The following is a 26,470-nucleotide window of genomic DNA, read 5'->3' as shown; positions in this document are numbered from 1 at the left end:
TGATTTGTGTGCTGCCAAGCAGAACGTTGAAAAAACTAACAACATGGTCATCACTGTAGTCGAGGGGGAAGCTACTATGAAGGATATTGAGCAGGAATTCAATGCCATCTTCGCTAAGAAACCTGGCAAAAAGAAATGGCGCTGCACGGCCCGCTCTATTGGCCCTGATAGGTATGTGATGCGATTTCCTAATGCCATTGAAGTTGAGAGAGCATGCTGTTATGGGAAACGCTTGCCATTGAAAGAAGGGGCCATTGTTGTCTGTATTACTCCTTGGACTACTTTGATTGGAGCCAAAGGTATCATGGAAAAAGCCTGGGTTAGGGTTCGTAATATCCCTATTGAGAAAAGATGCATTGAACATATTGCATATGCTGGGGCTCTGGTTGGGGTCACGTTGGAAGTGGATGAGTCCACGATTCATAAACATGAATATGCTAGAATCATTCTTGGGTGTAGAGAAGTTGAGAAAATTCCACCCTCAGCGGAGGGTATGCTGGGGGAGCAATATTATGATTTTTTCTTTGAGGTTGAGAAAGCTGTGACTATGGGTGCTGAGAAAGGCCAATCCTCCACTGCTGTTGACAATAGTTCATCTCCATCTTTCCCCAAGAAAGCTAGGATGGATTCATACCCTGCTTCTTATATGGGTCAGGGGGAAATGAGTGCTTCTGTGATTGGAAATTTCTCCTCCCAGAATTATGACAAGGGCATGCAGAGGCTGCCTGTGGTAGCTGAAAGTGAAGAAGAGGAGGAAAGTGAGGAGGGTAACAATACAGAACTGCTGATTGAAACTATGGCGAGAGAACATGCAGATGAAAAACTATCTCTCTGTGGCTCTCAGTCTGGTGATCTGGATGTGGATGAGCTGATTGCATCTCCTTGTAATGAGATCAATATGCATAAAGGTGCTTGGGGGATAATTACTCCTGTTCCACCCTCACCTCTGTTTGCTTATCATGATATGAATGCTTATGGAAACACATTTTCTCCCCTGTCAGACTATGTGGTGTGGCCATCCTTGCCTCATATCATGCCCCTAGAGGAAGGGTCCGTGGAAGGAGGGGAGAACTGTAGTACTTATACAGTTGAGTATCCATCTGGATCGCCGATGTGACGCTCAGATAATTAGACTACAGTAATCCCAAGCTAATGATGCCACGTCACCTCCATTACTATGATTAAACTCACGTTGATTCGAACCCGATTCAAATTCAAATTTAAAACATAGGCAAACAACAAAAGTTTCCAAACTTTAAAACTAAAAAGTTCGGTGGTTGTCAAATATTACATCGGTAATTATGGTGGAGTAAACACATTTTTATAAAATGTCTAAAAAATTTAAATTGAGTTAAAATAGAAAAGAAAATAAATAAAAGAAAAGAAAATACAGAAGAGAAAAACTAAACTAACAAAAAAAGAAAAGAAAGAAAGAGAACCCCCCCCCCTGCTGGACCGCGGCCCAGCTGGCCATCGGGCCAACCAGGCCGGCCCAGGCTGCCCCCCACACTCCCCCATAACCCCCTGGGCGACCGAACCCTAGCCCACGTCCCCACTCACCCGCACCCCACTCGCTCTCTCCCCCTCCCCCTGATCCAGTTCTGGATCGGGATCGGGCCGACGACCCCGCCTCCAACGCCGGCGTCCCACCCTGTTGCCGCACTCCAACTGCCCCGACGCGCCCCTACGCTGCTCGCCGTCCCCGGCTCCACCTCGTCGGACGTCCCCGACGGCCTGCTTCCCCTGCGTCGTCGTCGTCCCCGGCCCCCTCCACGAGCTCCGCCGCCTCGACCTCCTCCTCGCCGGTCTTCCCCGACCGCCCCCGAGCCCGCTGCCCGTTGCCCTACTCCCCGCCGTGAGCGCCCCCCCTTCCTTCCCCTTTCCCCGCGGTCACCGCCCGCGCCCTGCCGCGCCGGACCGGCCCCGTCCCGTGCTCACTCGCGGCCTCCCCGCGTTCGTCGCCCCCGTGCACACCGTGCCCCGCCTCCGCCTCTAGACCCGCGGGCCATCGCCGCGCCGGCGGCCAACTCCGGCGCCCACCCCGGGCTCTCTCCTCCAGGCAGGCCCCCACCCCCTCCACGGCCCCGGCGTCCTTCTCCGGTGGCCGCCCGCTTCACCACGGCCCCGCCCCGCCGAGGCCTCGCCGGCGCCCGCGCTCACCGCGGCTCCCGCGCCGCCCCACGCCCTGCTGCGCCTCGCGCCGGCCTCCACCTGTCCGGGCGAGCCCCGTCGTTGCTCCCCTCCTCCTACCCTGCTGTCGGCCGCCCCTGCCCGGCAGCGCCCCATCACCGGACGGCCGCCCTGGCGCGCGCCGGCGCCTAGCCGCGTCGTGCGCCCAGCGCCCCTCGGGCACGCGCCCGTTCGGGCGACGCCCGCACCCAGCGCCCGTAGCAACCGCTAGCCCCCCCCCCCCCCGGGCCACTGACTAGGGGGCCCCGCCCCATAACGTTTAGAAAAAAAAGAATTAAAATATATATATATATAATTAATAAAAATAAAAATGATTTAATAAAATATTAATTAATTAATTAATTAATTAAGTAATTAAGTTAATTAATCCTGATTAGATTAACCTAATCACTAATTAAATTAACTAATCTGTAATTAAACTAAACAGAGAATGACAGGTGGGTCCCACTGGACCCACACATCAGGTTGACCAGGTCAATGGTCAACGTTGACTGCTGACATCACCCTGATGTCATGCTGACGTCAGCATTTACTATTCTGGATAATGTTGGATTAAATAATTAATTAAATTCCAGAAATTAATAAAATCTTTAGAAAATCATATCTTTTAATCCGTAACTCGGATTAAAATATTTTCAACATGAAAGTTGCTCAGAACGACGGGACGAATCCGGATACGCAGTCCGTTCGTCCGCCACACACCCCTAACCTATTGAACTTGCAACTTTCCCCCTCCGGCTCCTCTGTCCGAAAACACGAAACACCGGGGATATTTTCCCGGATGTTTCTCCCCTTAACCGGTACCACCTCATACCACGCTAGGGAACGCCTAGCATCGTTACTTGTCTTGTCATGCATCGATATGCATCTGTTTACATGGTATTCATTGTTTCTTCCCCCTCTTCTCTCCGGTAGACTACGAGACCGACGCTGCTGCTGCCAAGTTCGACTACGGAGTTGACGACCCCTCCTTCTTGCCAGAGCAACCAGGCAAGCCCCCCCCCTTGATCACCAGATATCGCCTATTCTCCTCTATTCTGCTTGCATTAGAGTAGCGTAGCATGTTACTGCTTTCCATTGATCCTATTCTGATGCATAGCCTGACATTGTTGCTACATCTGTTGATACCTTACCTGCAATCCTAAATGCTTAGTATAGAATGCTAGTTTATCACCATTGGCCCTACATTCTTGTCAGTCTGCCTTGCTATACTATTGGGCCGTGATCACTCGGGAGGTGATCACGGGTATATACTATACATACATACATACTATACAGATGGTGACTAAAGTCGGGTCCGCTCGAAGAGTACCCGCGAGTGATTCACGGATTGGGGGCTGAAAGGACCTTTGTCCCGACGGCCCTCTGGATGGATCTTTGTGGCGGAGCGACGGGGCAGGTTGAGACCGCCTAGGAGAGAGGTGGGCCTGGCCCTGTTCGGCGTTCGCGGATACTTAACACGCTTAACGAGATCTTGGTATTTGATCTGAGTTGGCTACGAGCCTATACGCACTAACCAACTACGTGGGAAAGATATGGGCACTCGGCGTCGTGGTATCAGCCGAAGCACTTCAGACGTCAGCGACGGAGCGGCGCGCGCCGGATTGGACTGGAACGCCACTAGGCTAGGTCTGCTTCCGGCCGCCCTCGCAACGTGCAGGTGTGCTATGGGCGATGGGCCCAGACCCCTGTGCGCTTAGGTTTAGACCGGCGTGCTGGCCTCTCTGTTTTGCCTAGGTGGGGCTGCGACGTGTTGATCTTCCGAGGCCGGGCATGACCTAGGAAAGTGTCTCCGACCAAATAGGATCAATCGTGTTGGGTAAGTTGGTGCACCCCTGCAGGGAAGTTAATCTATTCGAATAGCCGTGATCTTCGGTAACAGGACGACTTGGAGTTGTACCTTGACCTTATGACAACTAGAACCGGATACTTAATAAAACACACCCTTCCAAGTGCCAGATACAACCGGTGGTCACTCTCTCTCAGGGATACGAGGAGGGGATCGCTGGGTAGGATTATTGCTATGTGATGTTACTTGGAGGACTTCAACCTACCCTCTTCTACTTGTTGCAAGACGAAGGTGACCAGAAGCGTAGTCTTCGATAAGACTAGCTATCCCCCTCTTATTCTGGCATTCTGCAGTTCAGTCCACTGATATGGCCCTTTACACATATACCCATGCATATGTAGTGTAGCTCCTTTCTTGCGAGTACTTTGGATGAGTACTCACGGTTGCTTTCTCCCCCCTTTTTCCCCCTTTCCTTTCTTCCTGGTTGTCGCAACCAGACGTTGGAGCCCAGGATCCAGACGCCACCTTCGACAACGACTACTACACTGGAGGTGCCTACTACTATGTGCAGCCCGCTGACGACGACCATGAGTAGTTTAGGAGGATCCCAGGCAGGAGGCCTACGCCTCTTTCGATCTGTATCCCAGTTGTGCTAGCCTTCTTAAGGTAAACTTGTTTAACTTATGTCTGTACTCAGATATTGTAGCTTCCGCTAACTCGTCTATGATCGAGCACTTGTATTCGAGCCCTCGAGGCCCCTGGCTTGTATTATGATGCTTGTATGACTTATTTATGTTTTAGAGTTGTGTTGTGATATCTTCCCGTGAGTCCCTGATTTCGATCGTACACATTTGCGTGCATGATTAGTGTACGATTGAATCGGGGGCGTCACAGCCAATTCATGACAGTATGGCTCGGGAGGAGGATGCTCCGCGCAGGCAGAAACAGAAGCTGGAGAATGTGGGTGACATGGCTGCCAACAGGATGAGGAAGCGCAACTTGGAAGGTACGAAAATGCCCAATTCAAAAAATCAGTTCTTTGCTTTGTTTGATTCTGCTATTATATTGCGTGCGTCCCTGATGGGAGTGCAAATCCCTGATGATGACTTTGATACTATTGATATCTTGCGTGAATTAGAGCTTTCTAGAAATATGTTACAAGAAAAGAATTTAAATTCTAATCCCCAGAATATTACCATCAGCGATGGGTTAGGAAATGATGTGCCCCTCTCCTTAGATTGGGACGATGATAATGGAGAGGTCGAAGAACCTTTTACCCTGGTTCAGTCTAAAAATAGGAAAAAGAAAAATCCACACAAAAAAATGGTGGTGGCGTTTTCTCCTAATAAGTCCAGCACACCCATGCCTAGAAGTCAGCAAAAAAGGGGGTGGGTAGGGCTGCCATGGATCCTGGCAGACCTACCAGAGTGAGGGATAAACCTGATCAATATAAATGAAAGGGGGTTTTTGGAATTGTAGGAGTGTGGGTAAAAGAGGTATGTCTACCTGCATTATTGACATGATTAATGGCAATAATCTTGACTTTATTGGGCTTCAAGAGACTATGAAAGAATCCTATGACTCTGCCTTTTTTAGAAAGATTGACCCCCACGATAGGTTTCGATGGGAATGGGCTCCTTCGAGGGGGAAATCCGAAGGTATTCTCTGTGGTATCAAGAAGGATAACTTTGATATCATTACAACCATGTGTGGTAAATTCATACTGCAGTTGGACTTGTTCGATAAGAACAAAAACTGTAACTGGTCCTTGATGACTGTATATGGCACTGCGCATGATGAGCGGAAGCCCGAATTCATTGCTGAACTGTCAGCTATGTGTCACAGGGTTAGCATGCCATATTTGGTCGGTGGTGATTTTAATATCATTCGACATAGTGGAGAGAAAAACAAAAAAAATGCCCCTGTCCCATTTTTCAGATGTGTTTAACTCTGTTATTCACTTACTTGGATTGAGGGAGATTCATATGACTGGTGGTCGTTACACTTGGTCCAACAAACAAGATAACCCTACGTTGGAAAAACTTGATAGGGTCCTTATGTCCCCTGATTGGGAGGATTTATACCCTCTTGCTAATGTTCATAAACTGGTCAAGGACAAATCTGACCACAATCCTTTGGTGCTGGATGGTGGGAGAGCCCCATCCAGAGCACCAGGCAACATGTGCTTTAGGTTTGATAATGCCTGGCTCAAGAACCCAGATTTCCTTCCTTTGGTTACTGAAATCTGGTCTATGCCGGTATACACTTTAAACCCTATTGACATCTTAAACATTAAACTGAAAAGGATTAAGAATTTTTTTAAAGGTTGGGGGTCCAATCTGTTTGGGCACAATAGGATCAGAAAGAAATTATCAAGCTCGAACTTCAGGAGCTCGAAAAATTGGAGGATGATGGGTTGTGTGGGGATGCATACAAAAGGAAGTTGGATATTTTAGTGGAGCTCAACAATATGTATGTTGAGGAAGAGCTCCATTGGCACCAGTTTTCTAATGAGAGATGGCTTTTGAAAGGAGAAAATAACACTGACTTTTTCCATAAAGTGGCTAATGGTCGTCGTAGGAAAAATTCCATGGTTTCCCTGGAATGCGGGTCCACTGTTGTGGAAGGGACCAAAAACCTACTTGCACATGCTACTGAGTATTACAGAGACCTATTTGGACCAGCTCCTGGCAATATTTGCCAGATCGATGCAACTTTATGGTCTCAGGACGAGATGATTTCCCTGGATGAGAACGAGGACTTGACTCGACCTTTCTCTTTGGAGGAGATTAAACATGCTTTATTTGAGATGAGATCTAACCGTGCCCCCGGACCTGATGATATCCCTGTTGAATTCTATCAACACTGATGGGGTGTTGTAGCTCAGGATCTGTTCTGTTTATTTGAGTGGTTTCACGCTGACAAGTTAGATGTGCAACAACTTAACTATGGCATCATTACTTTGCTGCCTAAGTCGAGCAATGCGAGTAGAATCTAGCAGTATAGGCCCATTTGTCTGCTGCGATGCCCGTATAAGCTACTCACCAAAGTCATGGATATTAGGGCTAGCAGATATGCCCATAAGCTGTTCAGTATCTAGCAGAATGCCTTTATTAAAGGGAGGCATATTGTGGATGGTATACTATCTTTGCATGAGATTATGCACTACACTCATGTCAAAAAACAAGTTGGAGTAGTTCTTAAGCTCGATTTTGAGAAGGCTTATGACAAAGTAAACTGGGATTTTTTGCTTGACTGTCATGAAAAACGCGGGTTTAATCCCAAGTGGTGTGGCTGGGTCTCTCAGATCCTAAAAAATGGCACGGTTAGTGTCAAGATCAATGATGAGGTGGGGCCCTATATTCAAAGTGCTAAGGGAGTGAGACAAGGGGTTCCTCACTCCCCCTTCCTGTTCAATCTAGCAACTGATTGCCTGACGAAAATGGTGCTGGGAGCTCAGAAGAATGGCCTTGTCAAAGGTTTAGCTGCTGATCTTATTGAGGATGGGGTGGGCATCTTGCAATATGCTGATGATACGGTGCTGTGCTTTGAACATGATGTTGACAAAGCTGTCAACATCAAACTCTTATTATATCTCTTTGAGCTTATGTCAGGACTTAAGATCAACTTTGAGAAGAGGAAATTTCAGTATTGGGGGTGATAATGATACTGACTTGGTCTATGCGAACATGTTTGGATGCCAAGTGGGGACTCTGCCTATGAAATATCTGGGGGTCCCTGTTACCTATTCCACTCTCAGGAATGTTGATCTGGACTTCCTTGATGGTAAAATGATCAAAAAACTCGATGCCTGGGTGGCTTATGCGGCATCATCTGGAGCCAGACTGACTTTGTTGGGATCCAGTTTGGATGGGATCCCCTCCTTCCACATGTCGATGTTCCTCTTCGATAAAACTTTTATTGAGAAACTGGATAAACATCGCAGACGTTTCTTTTGGAGGAGAAAGAATAAGAAACATGGTTATCATATGGTTAAGTGGACGAGAGTTTGCATATCCAGGAGGATTGGGGGTTTAGGGATTAAAGATCTTCATAAACAAAATATTGCCCTGCTCGCTAAGTGGTGGTGGAAACTGGAAACGAGTGATGGTTTGTGGCAACGTATTGTGCGAGCTAGATACTTCAGGAACAAAACAGTAGCTAACATCCGGAGTCGCTTTTCGGACTCCCCCTGCTGGAAAGCCATTATGAAAGTCAAAGATTCGTATATGGCTGGTAGAAAAGTTAATATTGAGAGCGGGAACCTTACTAGGGTCTGGTATGACCCGTGGGTCGAAAACATTGTACTGAAAGATCATTTTCCTGACTTGTTCAGTGTCTGCCAGGATCAGGATTGCACTGTTGCATCCTGGGCTGCAAGTAACTATGAGATTGGCTTCAGACGCAGATTGGTTGGGGCGTTGGCCGATCAATGGGCTTGGATGGTCATGGAAGCTAAAAAGCTGACGTTGAATGAATCCCCAGATAAGATTTCTTGGACCCTTGGTGGTAAAGGAAATTTTACCACTAAATCCTTGTACGAGTGGCTGGAGAGAAACCTGTCAGGTCCTAACTATAAAATGGTGTGGAAAGCACCTATCCCGCTGAAGATTAAGATCTTCCTTTGGCAATTATTTCAAAATGCCATCCTTACCCGTGATAACATGCGTGCCAGGAATTGGCCTGGAAATCCCATTTGTTCCTTCTATACTAATGTTGAAACGGCAAACCATTTGTTTTTTTCGTGCTCGCTCGCTCGTTCAGTTTGGGGGACGCTAGGCATGACGGCAGGGGCATCTTGCTGCCCTCGCTCCCTTTGGCAAAGTTTGTCTTGTCTTTATAAATTCTTTCCGGGTGGAAAGCATGTATATATGATGATAATTGCTGCGATATGTTGGGGGATTTGGATTCTCCGCAATAAAGTTACGTTTGATAAACATGTCGTTCGATCTCCTCTGGAGGCTGTTTTCACGGCATGCTCTTTTATGATGTATTGGGCAGGTTTGCTGAAGGAAGAGGATAGGGTGAAGCTCCAGGCGGGTGTGAAGAGATTGGCGCATGCTGCTGCGGCGCTGGCGGACAGATCCTTCCCTCGAGACAGGCTGCTCTTGGGAGACAGAGATGGTATGCAGATTGGTTAGGTGCGATCAGCGCCTGGCAGTTTTAACTTCGCTTCCCACTGGGGTTTGATGCCCGCTGGTATTTTGTATCGCGGCTGTTTCACTTAGTCGCTGGAGTCTGCTAGTTGTTTCATCCTGGGTCGCTTTTGGTACTTTGTGTTTTGAGCAGTGGCTTGTAAGTGTCATCAGGTTTTCGCCCCATGGCTGGTGGTTCGTTCCAGGATCATCATGCGGTGGGTTTCCTGGTGATGCGCCAACTCGCTCTCCCCTTTTCAGTCTCATTTCGCGCAAAGGTTTTATCTGTTTTTAGTTGGGTGATGAACTTGGATAAAGACTGATGTATTTCCGTTGATTGCAAAATTAATGGAAAGGGGTTGTGAGCCCGGTTGGAAAAAGAAAAAGAGTTGCCAAGACTGGAGTGCCACACACCTGACATGTTTTGCCTGTCATTTGATATATTTTTTTTCTAATTTGGTGCAAAACATCCGATTGAAACTGAATTGGAAATCAGTCGACTATGAAATACTACTTCGAATCAAATGACCGGCATAGAATTCGGATCCTTCCCTACGTAAGACAATGGTTGGAAGTTTGGAGCAAATTAGAAGTAACGCTGGCACCAGTGGTTCATCCGGCGCATACGTACACGAGGCTGGCAGAAAACAACGGTTCCCTCACACGTTCGAATAAACCGATCATTAACTAGTGCCGCTGTCGACATTTTGACTCGCTGCGCAACCTGCAGCGAGGCGGGAGAAACAAAATAATAGAGACAGCCAGGCAGGCAGCGCAGCGCAGCGGCGCGGCGTCCCCCCCAGCTTCAGTCCAAGGCGCGCGCCACCGTCTTTTCTTTCCCTAACCCCAACCCCAATCCCCTCCGCCGCCGCCTCCTCCCCTCGCCGCCACCAGCGCAAAGCGTCGCTCGTCGGCATGGCGGACTACGCCCCTCCCCCGGAGGACCAGGCGCTGGAGCTGGGCCCGAGGGAGCCCTTTTACGCCGCGCTCTACCTCGCGCTCGCTCTGCCCGTAGGCCTCGTTGCCTGGGTTCCCGCCAAGGCCCGCGCCGTCGCCAGGTGGCTATCCGGGGGCCGGCTCCCTGCTCCGGTGGCGGACGGAGCCGATCCGATCCGGGGGGATCCTCCCCGCCGCAATCCGAGCCTCCTCGACCTCGACCTCGCCCAAGTGGCCGCGGCGGCCGCCGCCCTCTGCGTCGCCATCGTCGCCGGGATCCACCCGATCCCCTCTCTCGTGCAGCGCCGAGCGGACTCGTCGGACTCCGACTCGAGCGGCGGCGACGAGGAGGAGGAGAGCGGACACCACAGCGACCGGCACGTCTGGTACCCACCCATACAGTCGTTGGAAACAGGGGATCGCCGTCTCTTCTTCCCCGGCTTGACTGCCTCGGCCCGACAGCTTCCCGACGCTCGGCAAGGCGACGACCAGCTGCACAGGTATATACATCCTTCCTTTGATTTGATTCCGCACGCACTCATCAGTCAATAGGTCCAGTCATTATTCCCGCTGTGTATGCAATTTCGCGGTTGTGCATGCTTTTTCTGTGTGCAGGGAGCTAGCTAGATGTTCATATATAGCCGATTAAAATCAATTGATTGGTACACACACGAATTGCAGTCTCTTCAACTACTGAAATGCTTATTTCCTGATGTGGGAACAGTTACACTTGCCCAACTTCATTTACATATCTGTCTTCCAAATGTGGATGTTCGAACCAGGGTAAACTGCCATTCCAGCTTGCGCTTGCTTAGGGGACACCGCAGACCGCAGGATGTGCATCCATGGGCTTATTTCAGTTAACCCCCGCCCTAACCATCCTGCTTTCTGCTCTCAAAACTATTCAAACTGAACAAATGTTTAAATGCGTTCACTTCCTGTTAATGCTTGGTTGTCCAAATTGAGCCATTTCAAACCAAAAGGCAGAGTTGTAACTATTTACGCAAGGTCCTGCTTTAAGCCAGGAACATTATGAAAACATATGTATTTCATATCCAGAGCACCTGAAGCTAATCAATCCTGTTAAGTTTTTCTTTACATTATGAGGTTTCTTCTTGGTATATATCATGCAATGTGTAGTTGAGTTGATGTTCTTGGTGAGGACAATAGTGTTCCCGATGCTTTATGATTTGTAGAAACCTCATATGTATGCATTTTGTAGTACATACATTCTGAATCTTTTCCATATTGCAGACTGTCAGATGTAGAGAACCCGTTGATCCTCACGCCAAGCACAGAACGGTTTTCAGGTCCGTGTGGGTTGACCAATGAAACAACAAGGACTTGGGTGATGAGGCTCAAAATTACTACCAAACTTGTTTGTTTATGTAAGCGGCAATTACATCAGCAGAATCAGGAATTGGCTGAAGAATGCTTTGCAGTGGTAGCAAAGCAATCTGTAGAGCAGATCCTAGAGGTTGCATGTTCATTCAGTGATGCAAGTTGGTCTGATGCCCACATTTCGCAACAACTGACTGTTTTTGACGCGCTTGTTGATGTCCTATTCAATATACAAGGCCTGCATTTCAGCGGATCTGGTGAGGTTGCTGATATTATTAATAAGATGGTGAATGCTTTCAAAGGAGTAATTCAGAGGACTACAAACAGCATCCGTAGCAACAAAGAATCTATTATTCATCCAGCAACTTTTATTCTCATACAAGTCCTGGAATTTTTCAACCGTAACAGAGATATGATCCAGTCAATACTTGCAACCAGAGGTTACAACACTGGCCAATGCTCTGACATGTTAGATTGTTTGGTATCTAAGCTCAAGTGCGCAGAAAAAAGTTTCCAAAAAAAGGGGCAAAGGTGCATATTCTTTTTGAATAACATAAATTATGTTTTGCAAAAGAATTGCCATTCAGGATTACTCCCTCCCAATGTAGAGAGTAATTTAGTTTCACTGATTGACCAGTACATCATGAGCTACCTTGAGGAATATTGGGTTCCACTCCTGAGATATTTGGATGGGGATTCTCTGAGGAAGCCACGCCGTCTGTCCTTGGATAAATTCACTGGAGAGTTCTTTACTGTCTGTGATAGCCAGATGACTCGGAAGGTTCAGACTGTGCTCAAGGGGAGACTGCGTCAAGCGATAGTGGATTTGATTGTTCCAAAATATGTGAACTTCTTGAGGGCACTAGAGGAAAATCCAAGATCTTGGTTAGACAGGATCGGCCGAGAGAAACCGATGTGTACTGCGGCGGAACTGGGACAGGTGATCAGAGGATTATTTGAAAGATAGCAGGAAGCTAGCAGGGATGGTAGGGCTCCAAAGAAACCTGTACACGTGTATATAAGAGAGCATTTTTATTTGTTGATCCGGCCATGATGCCAAAGGGGTCCATGTATGTAGTACTCCCTCTGTCCGGAAATACTTGTCATCAAAATGAATAAAAGAGGTTGTATCTAGATGTATTTTAGTTCTAGATACATCCTTTATTATCCATTTTGATGACAAGTATTTTCGGACGGAGGGAGTAGTATTTTTAGGTGATGAGCATGCTTCCTGTATTAGTAAGATTCAGACTAGGGTTGGTGCGGCGTATAGTTTCTTTTTGTTACGTATATGTAGTGCTGTAGAGAAACCTACAGTTTTGTTTCTGTTCCATGCATGCATAGTTTTAGCTAAAGAAATATATGCGCCTTTTGCTGCGCCTGTGCCCATCGGGCGATATGTGGTTCAGTCTTTGTCCTCATGCTACCTTGTGTTCCATGTATAGTTGTAACTAGAGAAATATATGTGTGCTTTGCTGCGCCATCGAAGGTATTTAATTTGGTCATTGTTTCTCTTGCTACCTTGTGTTTCGTTCAGTTTTGATATTGGCAAAACTGTGGATGGTCGCACCACCATGAGCGCAGTACATAGATCCATTCTACCTGAGACTGTCAAGAGTGTCGCCTTGCTGACGAACCTGACCTGATCTGCCCTGTTTCACTCACCAGGAACATTCAAGTTTTCTCTGTTGGTTATGGCTAATAACAAGCTACTCGCTCGTGACACTTTTAGTAAATGTCAGAAATGATCCATAGAATTTCAAGTATTTTCTGTGCTGGGCCTGAAAACTGTAGTCCACCTTTTCCTTCAATTTGCACTAAACATGATCTTTGCGTTGGCGTCCGAAATTCAACAGTAATCTGGGCTCATATTTTGAAACCAACGATTGACCCGATGCCGAGGAACCCCCAAACCGACTGAATTCATATGTATGCTCATAAGTGCTCCCTCCACTTTTGAATGGTTTGGCCATCCCCAATCAGTTATAACAACACTTGCCCCCCTAATCCAAAATTTCTGGCTCCGCCATTGAATACAGAAAATAGTCCCCCTCCCTTTCCCGGTCACTCTTGCAACGCGGAGGGGAAACCCTAGCTGCCGGCCGTAGGCCCCCTCTTCATCCCCCCCCCCCTTGTCGTCGGCTCACGCTCACGGGTGAAGTTCGGTCATCCTCATGGGTGGCGGGGCCTTTCTTCCCCTGCTAGGTGGTCGCCGACGCGGGTTGGGTAAGCGGGCGGCGGCGCGGCACTGACAGGGGGCACGACAGTGGGTGGCGAGGTCGGTGCTTGCCGGCGGCATGTTGGGCTTTGTACTGTCCCGCGCAGGGTGCACTTGGAGTGGTGGCGGCAACCATTGTCGTGGAGCGCATCGCCCCCCTTCGGCGGGTGGCTGATGCGGATGCGGGGAGCGCCACTCCTGGCGGGTCTGCGGCCAGCGTGGCTGGCTCCTGGGGCTTCCCCGTTTGCCCCCTTGGAGCGGATCTGACGATGGTGGCTCCTCTCGTGTGCTTCTTCCTTCCTCGTCGGCCGGCACTGCCGGCGTCGCAGTTGGCCAGATCTACCGGTTGGTGGGGCTAGAGGGTCTGGTAAGGAGGGATTGCGGGAAACCCTTGGCTGGTTTGTTGCGGCCATGATGCGGACGAAGCTCCGGTGCCGTTCCCCTTGTTGAAGGTGGCCTCACGATTCCACCCTCGGCCTCCCCTCCCCGTCCCGGGTGAAAACCCAAAATCTCTGGATTGAGTGGTGACGGCGCTCCGACGTTGCTTTTCTTCTTGAAGACACCACCTCGGGACATCGGATTGGTGGTCGACGCTTCAGCGCGGGAGGTGGTCTGCTGGATTTCTTAAGGGAAAATGTTCCGTTTCATCCAGTTGATTTCTCCCTCTCGTAAACCGCCTCCTCTTTGCACCACGTGTCCCCAGTGAGGCCCACGCACTGCTCCCTCCTAAATCCTAAAAAGTGGTCGAGTGCTCGTTTGCTCGCGCCAGCACACGCTCTTGCGCGCCGTCGGATCGGCATCGCGCGGTTGGGGTGGAGAAGCGCTTTGCCTCGTCGTGTGCGCCAGGTGGCACCTGGTCGTGGCGTCGTGCGAAGAGGCCGTTGGGTGGAGAAGCGGTCATGGGTCCCGGCAGTTCTCCCCCTCCCTCCGCAGTTCCGTCTCCTCCCCGTCCCCCCATTTCGAAACCGTCCCCGAGCGCTCCTCCCAAATCCACCAAATCCGCAGCAGCCGGCGGCAGAGCGGCTATTCGGCGGCCGTCCTCCAGCGTAGTGAGGAAGGGACAGCGTGCACGGCGTGCAGGGAGTGGTTAATCAGGCCAGGCGCGCGTCGGGGCAGCGATTGGGGCCATACGTCGGTGTAGCCGTCGGAGGCGGAAGGCACTGCAGCGCCGGAGACGCGGGCGAGGAGGGTCGACACGTGCGTCGGTGCGACGACCGGACTGTTCGTCTACACCTGCAGCAAACAACAGCAGTTGGAGGCGGAAGGCGCTGCAGCACCAGAGACGCGGGCGAGAAGGGTCGACACGCGTGTCTTCGCCGTGTGGTTCGCGCGGAGGAGTAGAATCACCTTGCGCGTTGGCGGAGGGCACAATCGCAGGTCAGTTCATCTCGATCCCAGTTTGTGTATGCTTGTCAGATCTCGTGAGTTTTGGGCGAAATTACTGAATACCTTTGCCATTGTAAGAGATTAGGAAGAGATTACGCATAGGTTAACTGATTTGAAACAGATTAAGCACTCGTTAGATTTGGTTTTGGTGCTGGTGAGCATTCAAGGCTTGGTGATCTACTGACTTGTGCAACAACTACTCATAGGATGCTCATATAGTTTCCTAGCACTTTTTTTTCATGCAACAAATGGAAGTATGCTATAGGTTCATGTTGTTGAAATGTTTGTGTATTAGGTTTATGTGTTGTGGTTCGACGCTCGTGTTTGTTTCGACTGAGTTGTAGATATGTATGTCGGTTTGCTTAAGTTTTGTGACTGAGTTGTCAGGCTTTTTTGCTGGAGTTTTGCTAGTCAGTTGCCTGAATTGCCCTCAACTGTTGCCTAGTGTGACTGGCTGTGAAGGTTTTGTTAGTCAGTTGCCCTACATGCCCTCAACCGTTTTTTGCCTAGTGTCTTTGTGCAATGCCTGGCTTTTGCTCAACCTTTCTTAGCCATTTGCTTGAAATGCCAACATGTGTTGCCTAGCAGCCACCATATGTACTGCATTTGTGTAATCTCAAACTTGCTCAAGTTTTCTTAGCCGTTTGCCTGAAATGCCAACATGCGTTGCCTGGTGATTGATGTGCAATAGTTTGTTTCTTGCTCCTTGTAGTCATGTTTTACTTAGGTTTTTTGTATGTACTTTTGTATTAATGTTGTAACATATATTGAAAATCAGATAGTTTACGACGCTTTTCATTGCCCACTTTTTTAAATCGCCGTTCCTAATATGCAGCAGAAATTAGATGGCTGGGACAAGTCATAAGTCCAAACAGGATGGACCTGCTGGATCAAGCCATGACGACCTTGCATCTCATGACGATGAAGAGCATGAAACACAGGTGTGCACATGCTCAGGAAGTTTTTATGTTCTTCCTGTACATAACAGATTTTGTTTTCCATTTTTTATTTATTTATGTGGTTTCCATCTTCCAGCCACGGAGTAGTGCACCAATAACTGGGTACAAGCGTATGAGAACTAAAGCAGCTGCTGCAAGGGGGAAGCGCCCTGATGATATCATTAGTAACGAGAATAGCAACGAGAGCCAAGCTGCAGATGCTGGGAATAAAAATGTCGAATGTGCAAACGTCAACCAACCTCCAAAAGCAAAATGCCAGAAGACGGGAGGAACTGAGGTATTTTGCATAGTTGCCTCAGTTTCACTGAGCAGTTGCCCAGCATGATGCATAAGTTGCCTATGTTGTGATGAACCTTTTTTCCCTTCCTTTTTGCTAATTCCCTTTTTCTGTTTTTTCCTTATGTGCAATAGGGTCGTAGGAACAGGGCATCCCCTGCAAGGCCCTTCAAGTTGAACAAGGACTTGGTTCCTGACCAAAAGGGTGTCATCATCGGAAAAGAATTTGGCGGCATTCTGGACCTTGCAGCGAGTAGCATGCCCGGAGATTTTAGCCAGTGGATAATGAAGCATTACGACCCGGAGATTTCGCAGATAGTCATTCCAGAAAGGGGGAAGATTCATGTAGATGCCGCTAGTGTCCGTAGGATATGGGGTTTGCCCAACAGGGGCAGGAAGGTGTGCTTCGAGAATCGGCCTGAAATCACAAAGGCAATGTACAGTATTTACAACATCACATCGAAGAACTCCCCAACCCTCACAGAATGGTGCAAGATGATCGTAGACATGGGAGGATCTCATGATGATGACTTTGTCCGCGCTTGGCTAGCTCGTGTTTTTTTGTGCTTCCTTGCCCCTTCAACTAGTTTGAGCATTTCTCCAAAGAGTTTCCCGGCGGTCATGGATGTCAATTGAATAACGGAAACCAATATATGTCAGTTTGTTGTTGATCAATTAAAGCTTGCATTCACTTCGGGGCGTGCTAACAAGAAGGTTGTTTGTTGTTGTGTTTTCCACCTTGTTGTAAGTGCTTCAAGCTGTTTTGTTTTTTTAAGCATCAATTGTTTACTTATCTTATCTTTTCTTTTTGCAATCATTAGGTAACTTAAACATTTCTGTTCTTTTTCCTTGTCTCTATGCAGCTGTTGTACCTAGACTCTTTGGATGTTGATGAGCCAATCCCGAACTTGGTACCAAGGGTTTCAGTCTGGAATTCAGATTTAATCTCCAGAGTTATCAAGAAGGACAGGAAGGCTCCAGGAGAATATGGCCAATTGTGGGTAACTCAATTTTTCTGTTTTAGGATATATATTTATTGTCATATTGTTTTTAGGCAACACTACCATTTTTTAGAGTAGGCAATTCACTTTGAAAGAGCATGCAAGGTAATGTATCCTTTTGGGCAAGTGCCATACATATATTTCAAGTAGGTCCAAGTAGTTATCAGACTTATTTGAAACTTTTTCGTTTGCCATGCACACAATTGGATTATGTTCACAGGAAGGATTTGTTGGGTTGTTGTATTCTAACAGTAGCTGCTGGAGTACATCTTTTTAGCTCTTTTTTTTGTCTGCGCAATTTACATGTTGAAAAGTAGCAAATTTATACAACCACCCAAGCAACTTATGTTCTTAAAACTAGCAACTTGCATACTAGTTCTTCATTTTTGTTGATTACAGTATCCACTAATAGTAGGCAATAGGGGGGAAGTGTCATAATGGCTGCAGGAATTTAAAGACTATTAGTAGTACTGTTTTTCTTCATTTCTCAGTTATTTTTTGGTATGGGAGTGCCAGAATTGTTGTCACTCATAGTTTTTTTAATCTTCTTTTGCTATAAACCACTAGCTCAAGACGGAGTTTTCTCGGTGTGCGGATGATAGCTTGTTTGGCAATATGGACCACATCACCAAATTTGTTGCCGCAAGATTGGCGCCGCTCTAAATGAAGCTACAGAACAGAAGATTGCTTGTCGAAACCAACTACCACCACTCCCTCCATCAAAGAAGATGAAGAAAACTGTCAGTTTCGTATTGGAGCCATCTGTGATGAACAAAACAGCGATGCATCCGCAAGCATATCGTGCCAAAAATCCCGGTTACGGCCAAGGGGGAAAGCCAAGGCAGTCAGCCATGAAAAAATCTGGTCCTTCTCAGCAGCAACAACAAGCAAATTCTGAAACAAAAGAGGCAATTCATGGGAATGCCAAAACACAGGTGGTAAAGAGTACACCATCAAGCTCAGCAGCACCCCCGTGTAGCAAAGTTGGAGATGAGGCAGTACCTACAGGAGTAGATCCAAAGCTTTCGGGTAATTTTCATTCCCAATGTCAAGCAAGTGTATCACATATTCTGGCAACTCAGTCTAAGGAGGAAGCAAGACCAGCTGCTTTTCAGGCAAGTTCTGCAGAGGAAACACTGGACCCCACAAAAGTAAGGCCAGTAGAACTCAAGGAGGAACCCACAGTGCTAGTAAGCACAGGAAACCACAGCGGAGCACAACCACTAGGTGACTTAAATGGTCAAGTGCCTTTCCCGTCTCGGGGAAATGTGATGCAGTCAGCCAATGGTATCCAGAGGGCCAAGGTGCAAGACTTCAAGGCATCACCTGAGGCTCGATCATTAAATCATGCAGGACACAAAAAGGAGAAAGAGAACATCCCTCCGGTGCTATGTACGGAGATCAATAGGATACAACACCTGCCCGAAGCTGTAACCATGGGAAAAAGTCCGGAACAAAAGTTGCTAAGAGCCCTAGGGAAATTGCCTGTCTGCCCAACTGTACTTGCCCAACCTGAGGCCACTAGTGTTCCAGAAGCAGTAACCATGGGAAAAAGCCCGGAACAAAAGTTGCCAAGAGCCCTAGGGAAATTGCCTGTATGCTCAACTGTACTTGCCCAACCTGAGGACACAAGTGTTCCAGAAGCAGTAGAAGCAACTGGCCAGGGGAACACTTACCATTTCTCTAATGTGGAGGAGCGGTACCACGAATTCATGCGTGTTAATGGGAAGGCAACCAATGCACTAGAAATGAATGTTCTAGCTGTGAGTGAGCTGTTTGCAAGGTGTGTCGATCCAAACAGCAAGAATGCCCAATCCAACTCCACAAATCACAGCTTAGCAAATGAAGATAAACAACATTTTGAGCAGAGGGACACCAAAACATCTAATGATTTTTTCAAAGAGTACTGCCCAGCACCAAGTTTTGATCTAGGCATAGATGATTTGCCCACAAGATCTGCAGACAACACAGCACATCAACATGTTGGGTCAAGCACATTTGCAGAGCATGAGTTCAAGGAACTCCCAGTACATAACCAACCAATCATTGATACAACCGAGGATGATTATCTGTTGGACGTTGAAGGCATCGACCCGTGTGTGCAAGCAGAAGGAAATGTGTACCAAACACCTGAAAAAAGTTCTAACCAAGGAGAAGTGGGGTCAGGCAGCAAGATTTACAGCAGTAGTAGCTCAGGAGAGATGCATCCACATCAATTCGAGAGAAGGATTATCAAGCCACCTCCTTGCAAGAGGTCACCATTCATTGACTATAATGAGAAGAAAGTCTACATGCCCAAACCCGAAGCAAATAGATTGTATGCATCAGTTATTTTGCATGGAAGAATTAATGAAGAAGAATCACCAGATGTGGATACCAGGTATGACAGTATATTACTTCATTTCTTTTTTGTCAGCTTTTGCACAATGCACTTTCCCCAGGCAAGGTCTATCATGTTATCTAGGCAATTCAAACTGTGTTTACAAGCAATCCACTTATGGAATCAAGCAACTTGTCTTAGTGTGAAATTCTTTTTTTGAAACAGTCTCTCCTTGATATGACCATGCCCCCATGTGTTTTTCCTAAGTTGAAATGGTGGTAGGCAAATTATGGAAGGATTTTGTGAGCTGAATGCCTCTCTTTTTTTTCATGCAGCCTAAGGGTAATTGAATATGGCAAGTACTTTGTCACAGTCAGGGAGCTCGCAAACTCAATAAAGAAGGGAGGTTTTGTCGTGAGCCATGTAATGGAAGTTGGTATAGAGAGTATAATGATGAACTTGCCACCAGACTCAAAGAAGCTCGTGATGCCCGTCAGGTTCTCGGTAAGAAAACGCGAAAGCAACTAACAGTGTAGTTTTGCATTTCTTTCTTTTTCTTTTTCATAAAAGGTCATGGTCATGTCTGTATTCTTTTTTACATCAGGTTCAGATGCAAAACATGGAATTGAACGGCAAGGAGCTCATTTCCCGGTTCAAGAAGTCGAATCGCTTGGACCGTAATGACATGGTAAGTCAATGGTTTCTTTACTTTTTACCAATGCATTATATATGACTTTTTATGCTAAAACTTTTGCCCATGAAATTGCTTTCTGTGACAAGTTGCTTACATATGTGCATAACTTGCCTGTGCATTTTTGGCTGGTTGCTTACATAAGTACATAACTTGCCTATGCATCTTTCTGTTTTTTGGCAAATTACTCACACAAGTACCAAACTTGCATGTGCATTTATGCTTCTTCAGTCCATGTCGTAATTTGTGAGAGCACATAGAAAAAGTTGCTTAAATCCAGCTTCTAGTATTTTATTTTTTATACTAACCCCATTTGTTTTTTTCTAACAGATTATGTTCCCAGTTTTAGAGAACATTGACAAGACAAAGCCTAAAACAAGCAATCATTACTGGATTTTTAACGTGAACATAAGGGATCGACGTTTCGAAGCTTTTGATTCTTGGAGGACGCTAAAAAACAAGTCTTTAGATGTTTGCGCAAGGAAAATGGTTGCAAGTTTTCGGTCTCTATGGGAAGAGCATTACGCCAGTTCCCGTGTCTCGCTGGATGACTTTGGGCTTACCAACATCGACGTTCCAAAACAGAACAATGAGTAAGCATCCACTCTTTTCACATATTAACTATGGTTTTGTTCAGTTTTTTACAAGTGACACACTACTACATAGAGGAAGCTAGCTAACTAGAAAAGTTCTTTTTTTCAATTTTTGTTTAGGTTCGACTGTGGTGTTTTTGCTCTGACGCTAGCAAACGGATGGGAGGCAAGGGTTGTTCCAAATTTCACACCTGAGGATATTCCAAGCATAAGGAAACAGTTGACTAACGCGTGGGTTGACAACGCCAACAACAAGGCTCCATGGAAAAGCATACTCAAGTTAGCATAGGTCAGTTTTTTCTCCCCTCACGCACACTACATCCATGTCAATGCATGTGTTGTTTTCTTTGCTCTTTTGTGAACTTTTGGAGTGCCGAGGGGGGGAGTTGCCTGCATAAGAACTTGGAACAGGCAATTCAATTGCATAAACAGGCAATTTAAGCTTTACCGCGAGGCAAGTTATTCAGAATAATCCATAAAAGACAAATAATATGATCATTACATAACCAGGGAATTGTTGCATTTTTAGCATTGCAGAATCTTATGTATGTAAGTTTTTCGACCATTATGGGGAGATCAAGGGTGTCTGCGGGGCAATTCAAAGCACACAACAGGCAACTCAAAACTTATAACCAGGCAACTCAAACTCTAGTGTGAGGCAAGTTAGCCACAAGAAACTGTAAACCAGAAAATAATAGTTTAGGATGTTCAAACATACAGACCCACAAATAGTTTAATTTGTCAATTCCAGTCGACACATCTTTTCAGCCATCTGGTCACTGTTTGACCATTACACCAATCTGGTCGGGCAGCTTCCACCATTGTGGTTAACAGAACCACAATAGTTGCACTTGTTCTTTCTCTTCGGATGCAGCTCAAGTGCTGATTGAATTCTTTTTGACTTTGCCCTCCCTTTTGTTGTTGATTTTGGAGGGTCTCTAGGAATTACAGGGCCAAGTGTGGTAGTAGGTCTTCCAAACTGTGGTTCAACCATCGTAGTACCTTGTGCGGCCGCAACAGCTGCATGTAGAGATGCCATACTGAGCGGCTAGTGTGCATGTCCACCAGGAGCTTGCACAATAGGAGATGGAATTGCATTGGCATTTTCTTCTTGTGTAGTTGAAGAACCTGGGTGCTGTCCATACCTGCCATCCACTGTTGCTGATGATGCAGGCGATGGTGCCAGTCCAGGAATAGCCACATAGGTTGTGTTTGCCACGGCAGGCCCCCGCGGTGGTTGTATAGCCCCGATAGTTTGTGGTGCAGGCCAAATTGCTGGTCTAGGACCCATAGGAGGTCGCGCAGGACCTCTTGCTAGTGCCGTATGCATCAAAAGTTGTGGCGCAGCTCCTCTTAGCGCTTGCGCAGGCCTTGTCATTGTTGAGCCCCTTGAAAGGTGCGGTGCTGCTCCACTGTTTAGTGGCACATATCCCGATAGTTGTTGTACAAGCCAGCAGCTTTGTGCGGGAGGGCTCCTGGGTAGTCGTACAGTCCCACTGTGCATCACTGCAGCCCTGAACGCTGTTTGTTGGTGTCCATCCTCACTCATAGAGTTGCCAGCTAGTTTTGGTGACTTTTTCTCCGCGGTGCAGAACTAGATCGCTGCTGCCTAGGTCCAGAAGAGGTTTGTGCAAGTTCGTCAGGACGCACCGCTGGGTCACTAGTTGCCCGAGTGTTACTCGGTGGTGGCGCAGAAGTAGGTTGCTGTTGTCTAGATCCAGAAGGGGCTTGTGTAGGCCCTTCAGGACGCACCGCAGGGCCACCAGTTGCCTGAGAGTTACTCAGTTGTGGCACAGAACCATCAGCTGATGGTGGCGCAGAACCACCAGAGGGCCCACTTGTTGGTGTTGCCGTTTTCTTCTTCTTTGACATGTTGAGATTTTTGACTTCATGACGTGCACCACGCATATGTTTTTTTACAATATCCGTTGCAGCATCTGATGCACTAGCAACCCGGGCAAGACTACCAAAATCCATCATCAAATTTGCATGCCTAAGTTCCTTCTTCGACTGTGGTGGCATCTCATCAGGTTGGTCTTCGACAGCAGGGGGTGCGTTGGGGATTGCCATAGGTGTCCATCTTCTAAGTATGTACTGCGCTGCGATTTCATCAACACCAAGTTGGTTGAAAACTTTCAAGATATGGCAGCAAAGCATGCCGTCCCTCTCAATCTTGCAGCAGTCACACCTATAGTCTCCAGCACTAGCTTCCACCGTGACAAAATAGCCCCTAGAACCATATTTGGCAACCCACTCTTGATTGGGGTAAACCTCATACAAGTTTTCACCATGCGGTCACACATTATACCTTGTAGTCAACTGAAACTCATCACGAAACTTCTCGTACAAGTCCCTAGTATACGATCCGTACGCCTGCTTCTCTATTGGGTAAGATGACCACATTTCAGTCTGTAAATGTGCTGTCCTGTAGTCTTTTGAACCCTCCGGGACTAGTATGTGTGTTTGGATTTTCTGATATTGCTTCACAAAGTTCAAAATGGACTTGTGTGGGTTCACATATCGCTTAAGGACAGCATTGAACCCCTCGCTGCGTTGAGTTGACTGCAAGAAAGGGAAGAATTGGTGCTTGAAGTAGCAGGGTACCCATGTCTCTCTGTACTTGTATAGATTCTCGAAGTGAGAGTCAGTCATAGCCTCATACTTCATCATCAGCTCACTCCACCCTGCCTCAAATTCTTCCAGCGTCAAGCTAAAGTCAACACAGTTGTTGAAATCTTTGGATAAACCAGGGTTTCGCCCCAGCAATGCTCAAAGCTTTTCTTGTGTCTTTTTCATAATATGCCAGCGGCAACAGCGGTGCACACTTGTAGGAAAGATCTTTTTAATTGACTGTGCCATTGCGATGTCTTGGTCGGTTATGATATTGGTGGGTGCTACATTATGCATTGCCTCAAGGAAGGTTTCGAATAGCCAATCAAAGCTTGACGCCAAATCTTGCCTAACAAAGCCGCAACCCAACATGAATGACTGCCCATGCCTGTTAATCCCAATGAATGGTGCAAAGGGCATGGTGTACATGTTAGTCATATACGTTGTGTCAAAGGAGATACAATCATGATAAGATTCCACGTACGCCTTCCTTGCTGCACCATCAACCCAGAAAATATTCTCAACCCTATCTTCCTCATCATATTTTATCTTGTAAAAAAAATCTGGATCCTCTCTCTGCTGATCTTTAAAGTAAGCAACTGTCTCTATCATATCCCCTTCTTTTGTATCATCCTTGTTCAAGAGCGTATTGAGGTTTGTAATGTACTTTGTGCTATAAGGTACAATGAGTTCTGTCCCATAGAAATCTGACATGATGTGCATCATACGACCTGTTGACATGAAGTCACAATGGTGGTCAATCCTTTATCCACACAAAAACAGCGCCAAAAATAGCTTCTTTTTTGTTTTCAGCAAGGCAACTCAAATGCAAAGCTTGGGCAATTCATGAAGCTATACAAGCAACTACAACCATACGCCTCAGGCAACACATGAGCAAAATACACAAAACAAACCAGGGGGGTAACTATGCTTTAGTGAGCAAGTTGACCCCATCCAGAAACAAGTACTATTGTACATTTTAGCTACAAAGAGACTAATCATATGCAAGTTTAGGCTCAACACCAAATTTATTTTATAAAAAAACTAGGCAAGTAGGAACTATTGCATTGAGCAAGAAATAGGTAAGTTTTAGGCAAGTCCAGCATCCAGAAACAAATTAGGCATTTTTATCTCTTTTTGTACTGTTATAAGCAATTTAGTGTCACTATAAAGCAACTAAGGCATATGTTTGAAGCAAATTAGTGACATGTTTCAAGCAAAATCAAGTAACTTGTTGATGGGCTAAGAAACACACAACCAGTAGGCATGTCCAAGTTCTTAAAGTTGGAAGATAGGGGGAGGTGGGTGTGGTTCAAAACCTGTAGTCAAATTGCAGTTATGAAGGTGAGTAAGGAAGGCCCTTTCTTCTGGCGGTATCCCTTGGTGTGATCACAAATACTTAGTCAAACATGGCTTGTCAATCAACGGATGGTTGTGCTCGCTAACAAAGTAGATCACCTCCCATCTGCCATCTATTACCTTCACAATCATCTTAGCTTTGCAACCAGTTTGTACAATTTTATCTCTTTTTCGTTTCTTGCTCCTCTTTTTGCCCTTACTATCATCATCAAGAAAGACAATAGCCTCATCTTCATTATCATCTTTTGCTTGTTCAACAATGTCATCTAGCACGGGAATCTTTTCTGCCCCTCCGTCATCAACATCAGGCTTTCAAAACTTGTTGCAAACAAACTGTTGTTTTATCAACTCCCCAATTTTCATATCCTTCCTTAAACTATTCATTTTGATTGAAAAAGCCATCTGCAAGGAATATGCATTGTAATGCACCTTGGCATCTTCCAAAGTGTCGAACCTCATGCCCACGCAAGGCTCCTTGGGCTGTGACCAAGCTTCATCATCATTTTCAGCACCCAAACAATTACCAACAGTGCCACCGGTATCACCTGCAGCACCTGTGCCATCAAGGGTATGAGCATCACTCCCAGCTGCTACAGCTGTAGGTACTTGTGTACTGCCCGGAGCACGCCCCCATGACTTGACTGCCCATCTGTCTCCATTGCTTCTGTAGCAGCACCATCGACTCTTTGGATGATAGGGGGATTAGGTGATTCCGCCACAAATTCTGCATTTCCAGTAGCATGTTGTGTACAGTACAAAGGATCATCATTATTTTCAGCTGGTTCCTCATTTAGGTCAATCATTGCCAACCTGTTTTATTTATTGAGAATATGGGAAAAAGTAAAGCAAGTCACAGAGGGATGGAAGCAAGTAGCACAGTAAATACAGGCAAGCCAATAGCACACCTACCCAAGCACACAAAAATAGCTCAATCATGTTCAACCTATGCATTTTTTTCAACCAGAAAAATTAAAGCAATTTTTATGTTGTTGAGGCAAGCTAGTACCACACTAAACTCAGGCAAGCAAACAACACAGCAACGCAAGCACACCAGATTCACAAGATAGCAATTGAACATAACCAGGCAATTCAAAGTGCACTATCAGGCAACCCAAACCATATAATCAGGCAAGTCAAACTATATATGTCAGGCAATATATTATTTTTCAGGATATGTATGTTTTTTTTGTATTAATGAATCATGTTTGTACATATAAACATAACATAGGCTTTTTGTTTTTTATGTTTCATAATATATTTTCTTATTTTGTTTTTCTTAAACGCAGGCAACAGTTGATTTTGGGGAAGCAAGCATACTGCCATAGAAGTGCTACTTTGAAGTGTCTTCAGAATGGATTTCACTCCCAAATCAGAGAGATTAGAGCATGTTTAGTGTTAGGAAAAACTTAAGTTAGAATTATGGGCATGATTGCTCTTTTATATTCAGACTACTTCTGCTTTCAGTACCTATGTTTGTGTGTTAGAAAGAACTTAAGTTGACATTTTTAGGTTTCATCTATTACAACAGCAAGTTTGTGTGGTTTTGGATATGCTCAGTATGTTTTGAAGTAACGTTTCGCCGCTGAGATAGTTGTTGGTATATGGATTTTCTTGTTGGTTTTTTCCTTCTTTTGCAGGATGAAATACTAATAATTTTGCCACTGCA

The 26,470-nt window shown here is 46.4% G+C and overlaps 1 protein-coding gene across 1 annotated transcript; it reads left to right on the top strand.

Annotated features, from left to right (window-relative positions):
- Positions 1-9,919: 9,919 nt before the first annotated feature.
- LOC123040072 (uncharacterized) lies at positions 9,920-12,851 on the top strand. Its single transcript, XM_044463013.1, has 2 exons — positions 9,920-10,550; positions 11,305-12,851. The coding sequence occupies exons 1-2, from the start codon at positions 10,030-10,032 to the stop codon at positions 12,356-12,358; spliced, it is 1,575 nt and encodes a 524-aa protein (XP_044318948.1). The 5' UTR covers positions 9,920-10,029; the 3' UTR covers positions 12,359-12,851.
- Positions 12,852-26,470: the final 13,619 nt, after the last annotated feature.

The sequence above is a fragment of the Triticum aestivum genome, chromosome 2B, assembly GCF_018294505.1.
Source record: "Triticum aestivum cultivar Chinese Spring chromosome 2B, IWGSC CS RefSeq v2.1, whole genome shotgun sequence".
Classification (NCBI taxonomy): domain Eukaryota; kingdom Viridiplantae; phylum Streptophyta; class Magnoliopsida; order Poales; family Poaceae; genus Triticum; species Triticum aestivum.
This window is presented reverse-complemented; position numbering and strand designations above follow the sequence as displayed.

Excerpts from the sequence above, each read along its gene's own strand:
- LOC123040072 (XM_044463013.1), top strand. The coding sequence starts at position 10,030 with ATGGCGGACTACGCCCCTCCCCCGGAGGACCAGGCGCTGGAGCTGGGC. Across the intron at positions 10,551-11,304 it reads GGCGACGACCAGCTGCACAG|ACTGTCAGATGTAGAGAACC; the intron begins GTATATACATCC and ends TCCATATTGCAG.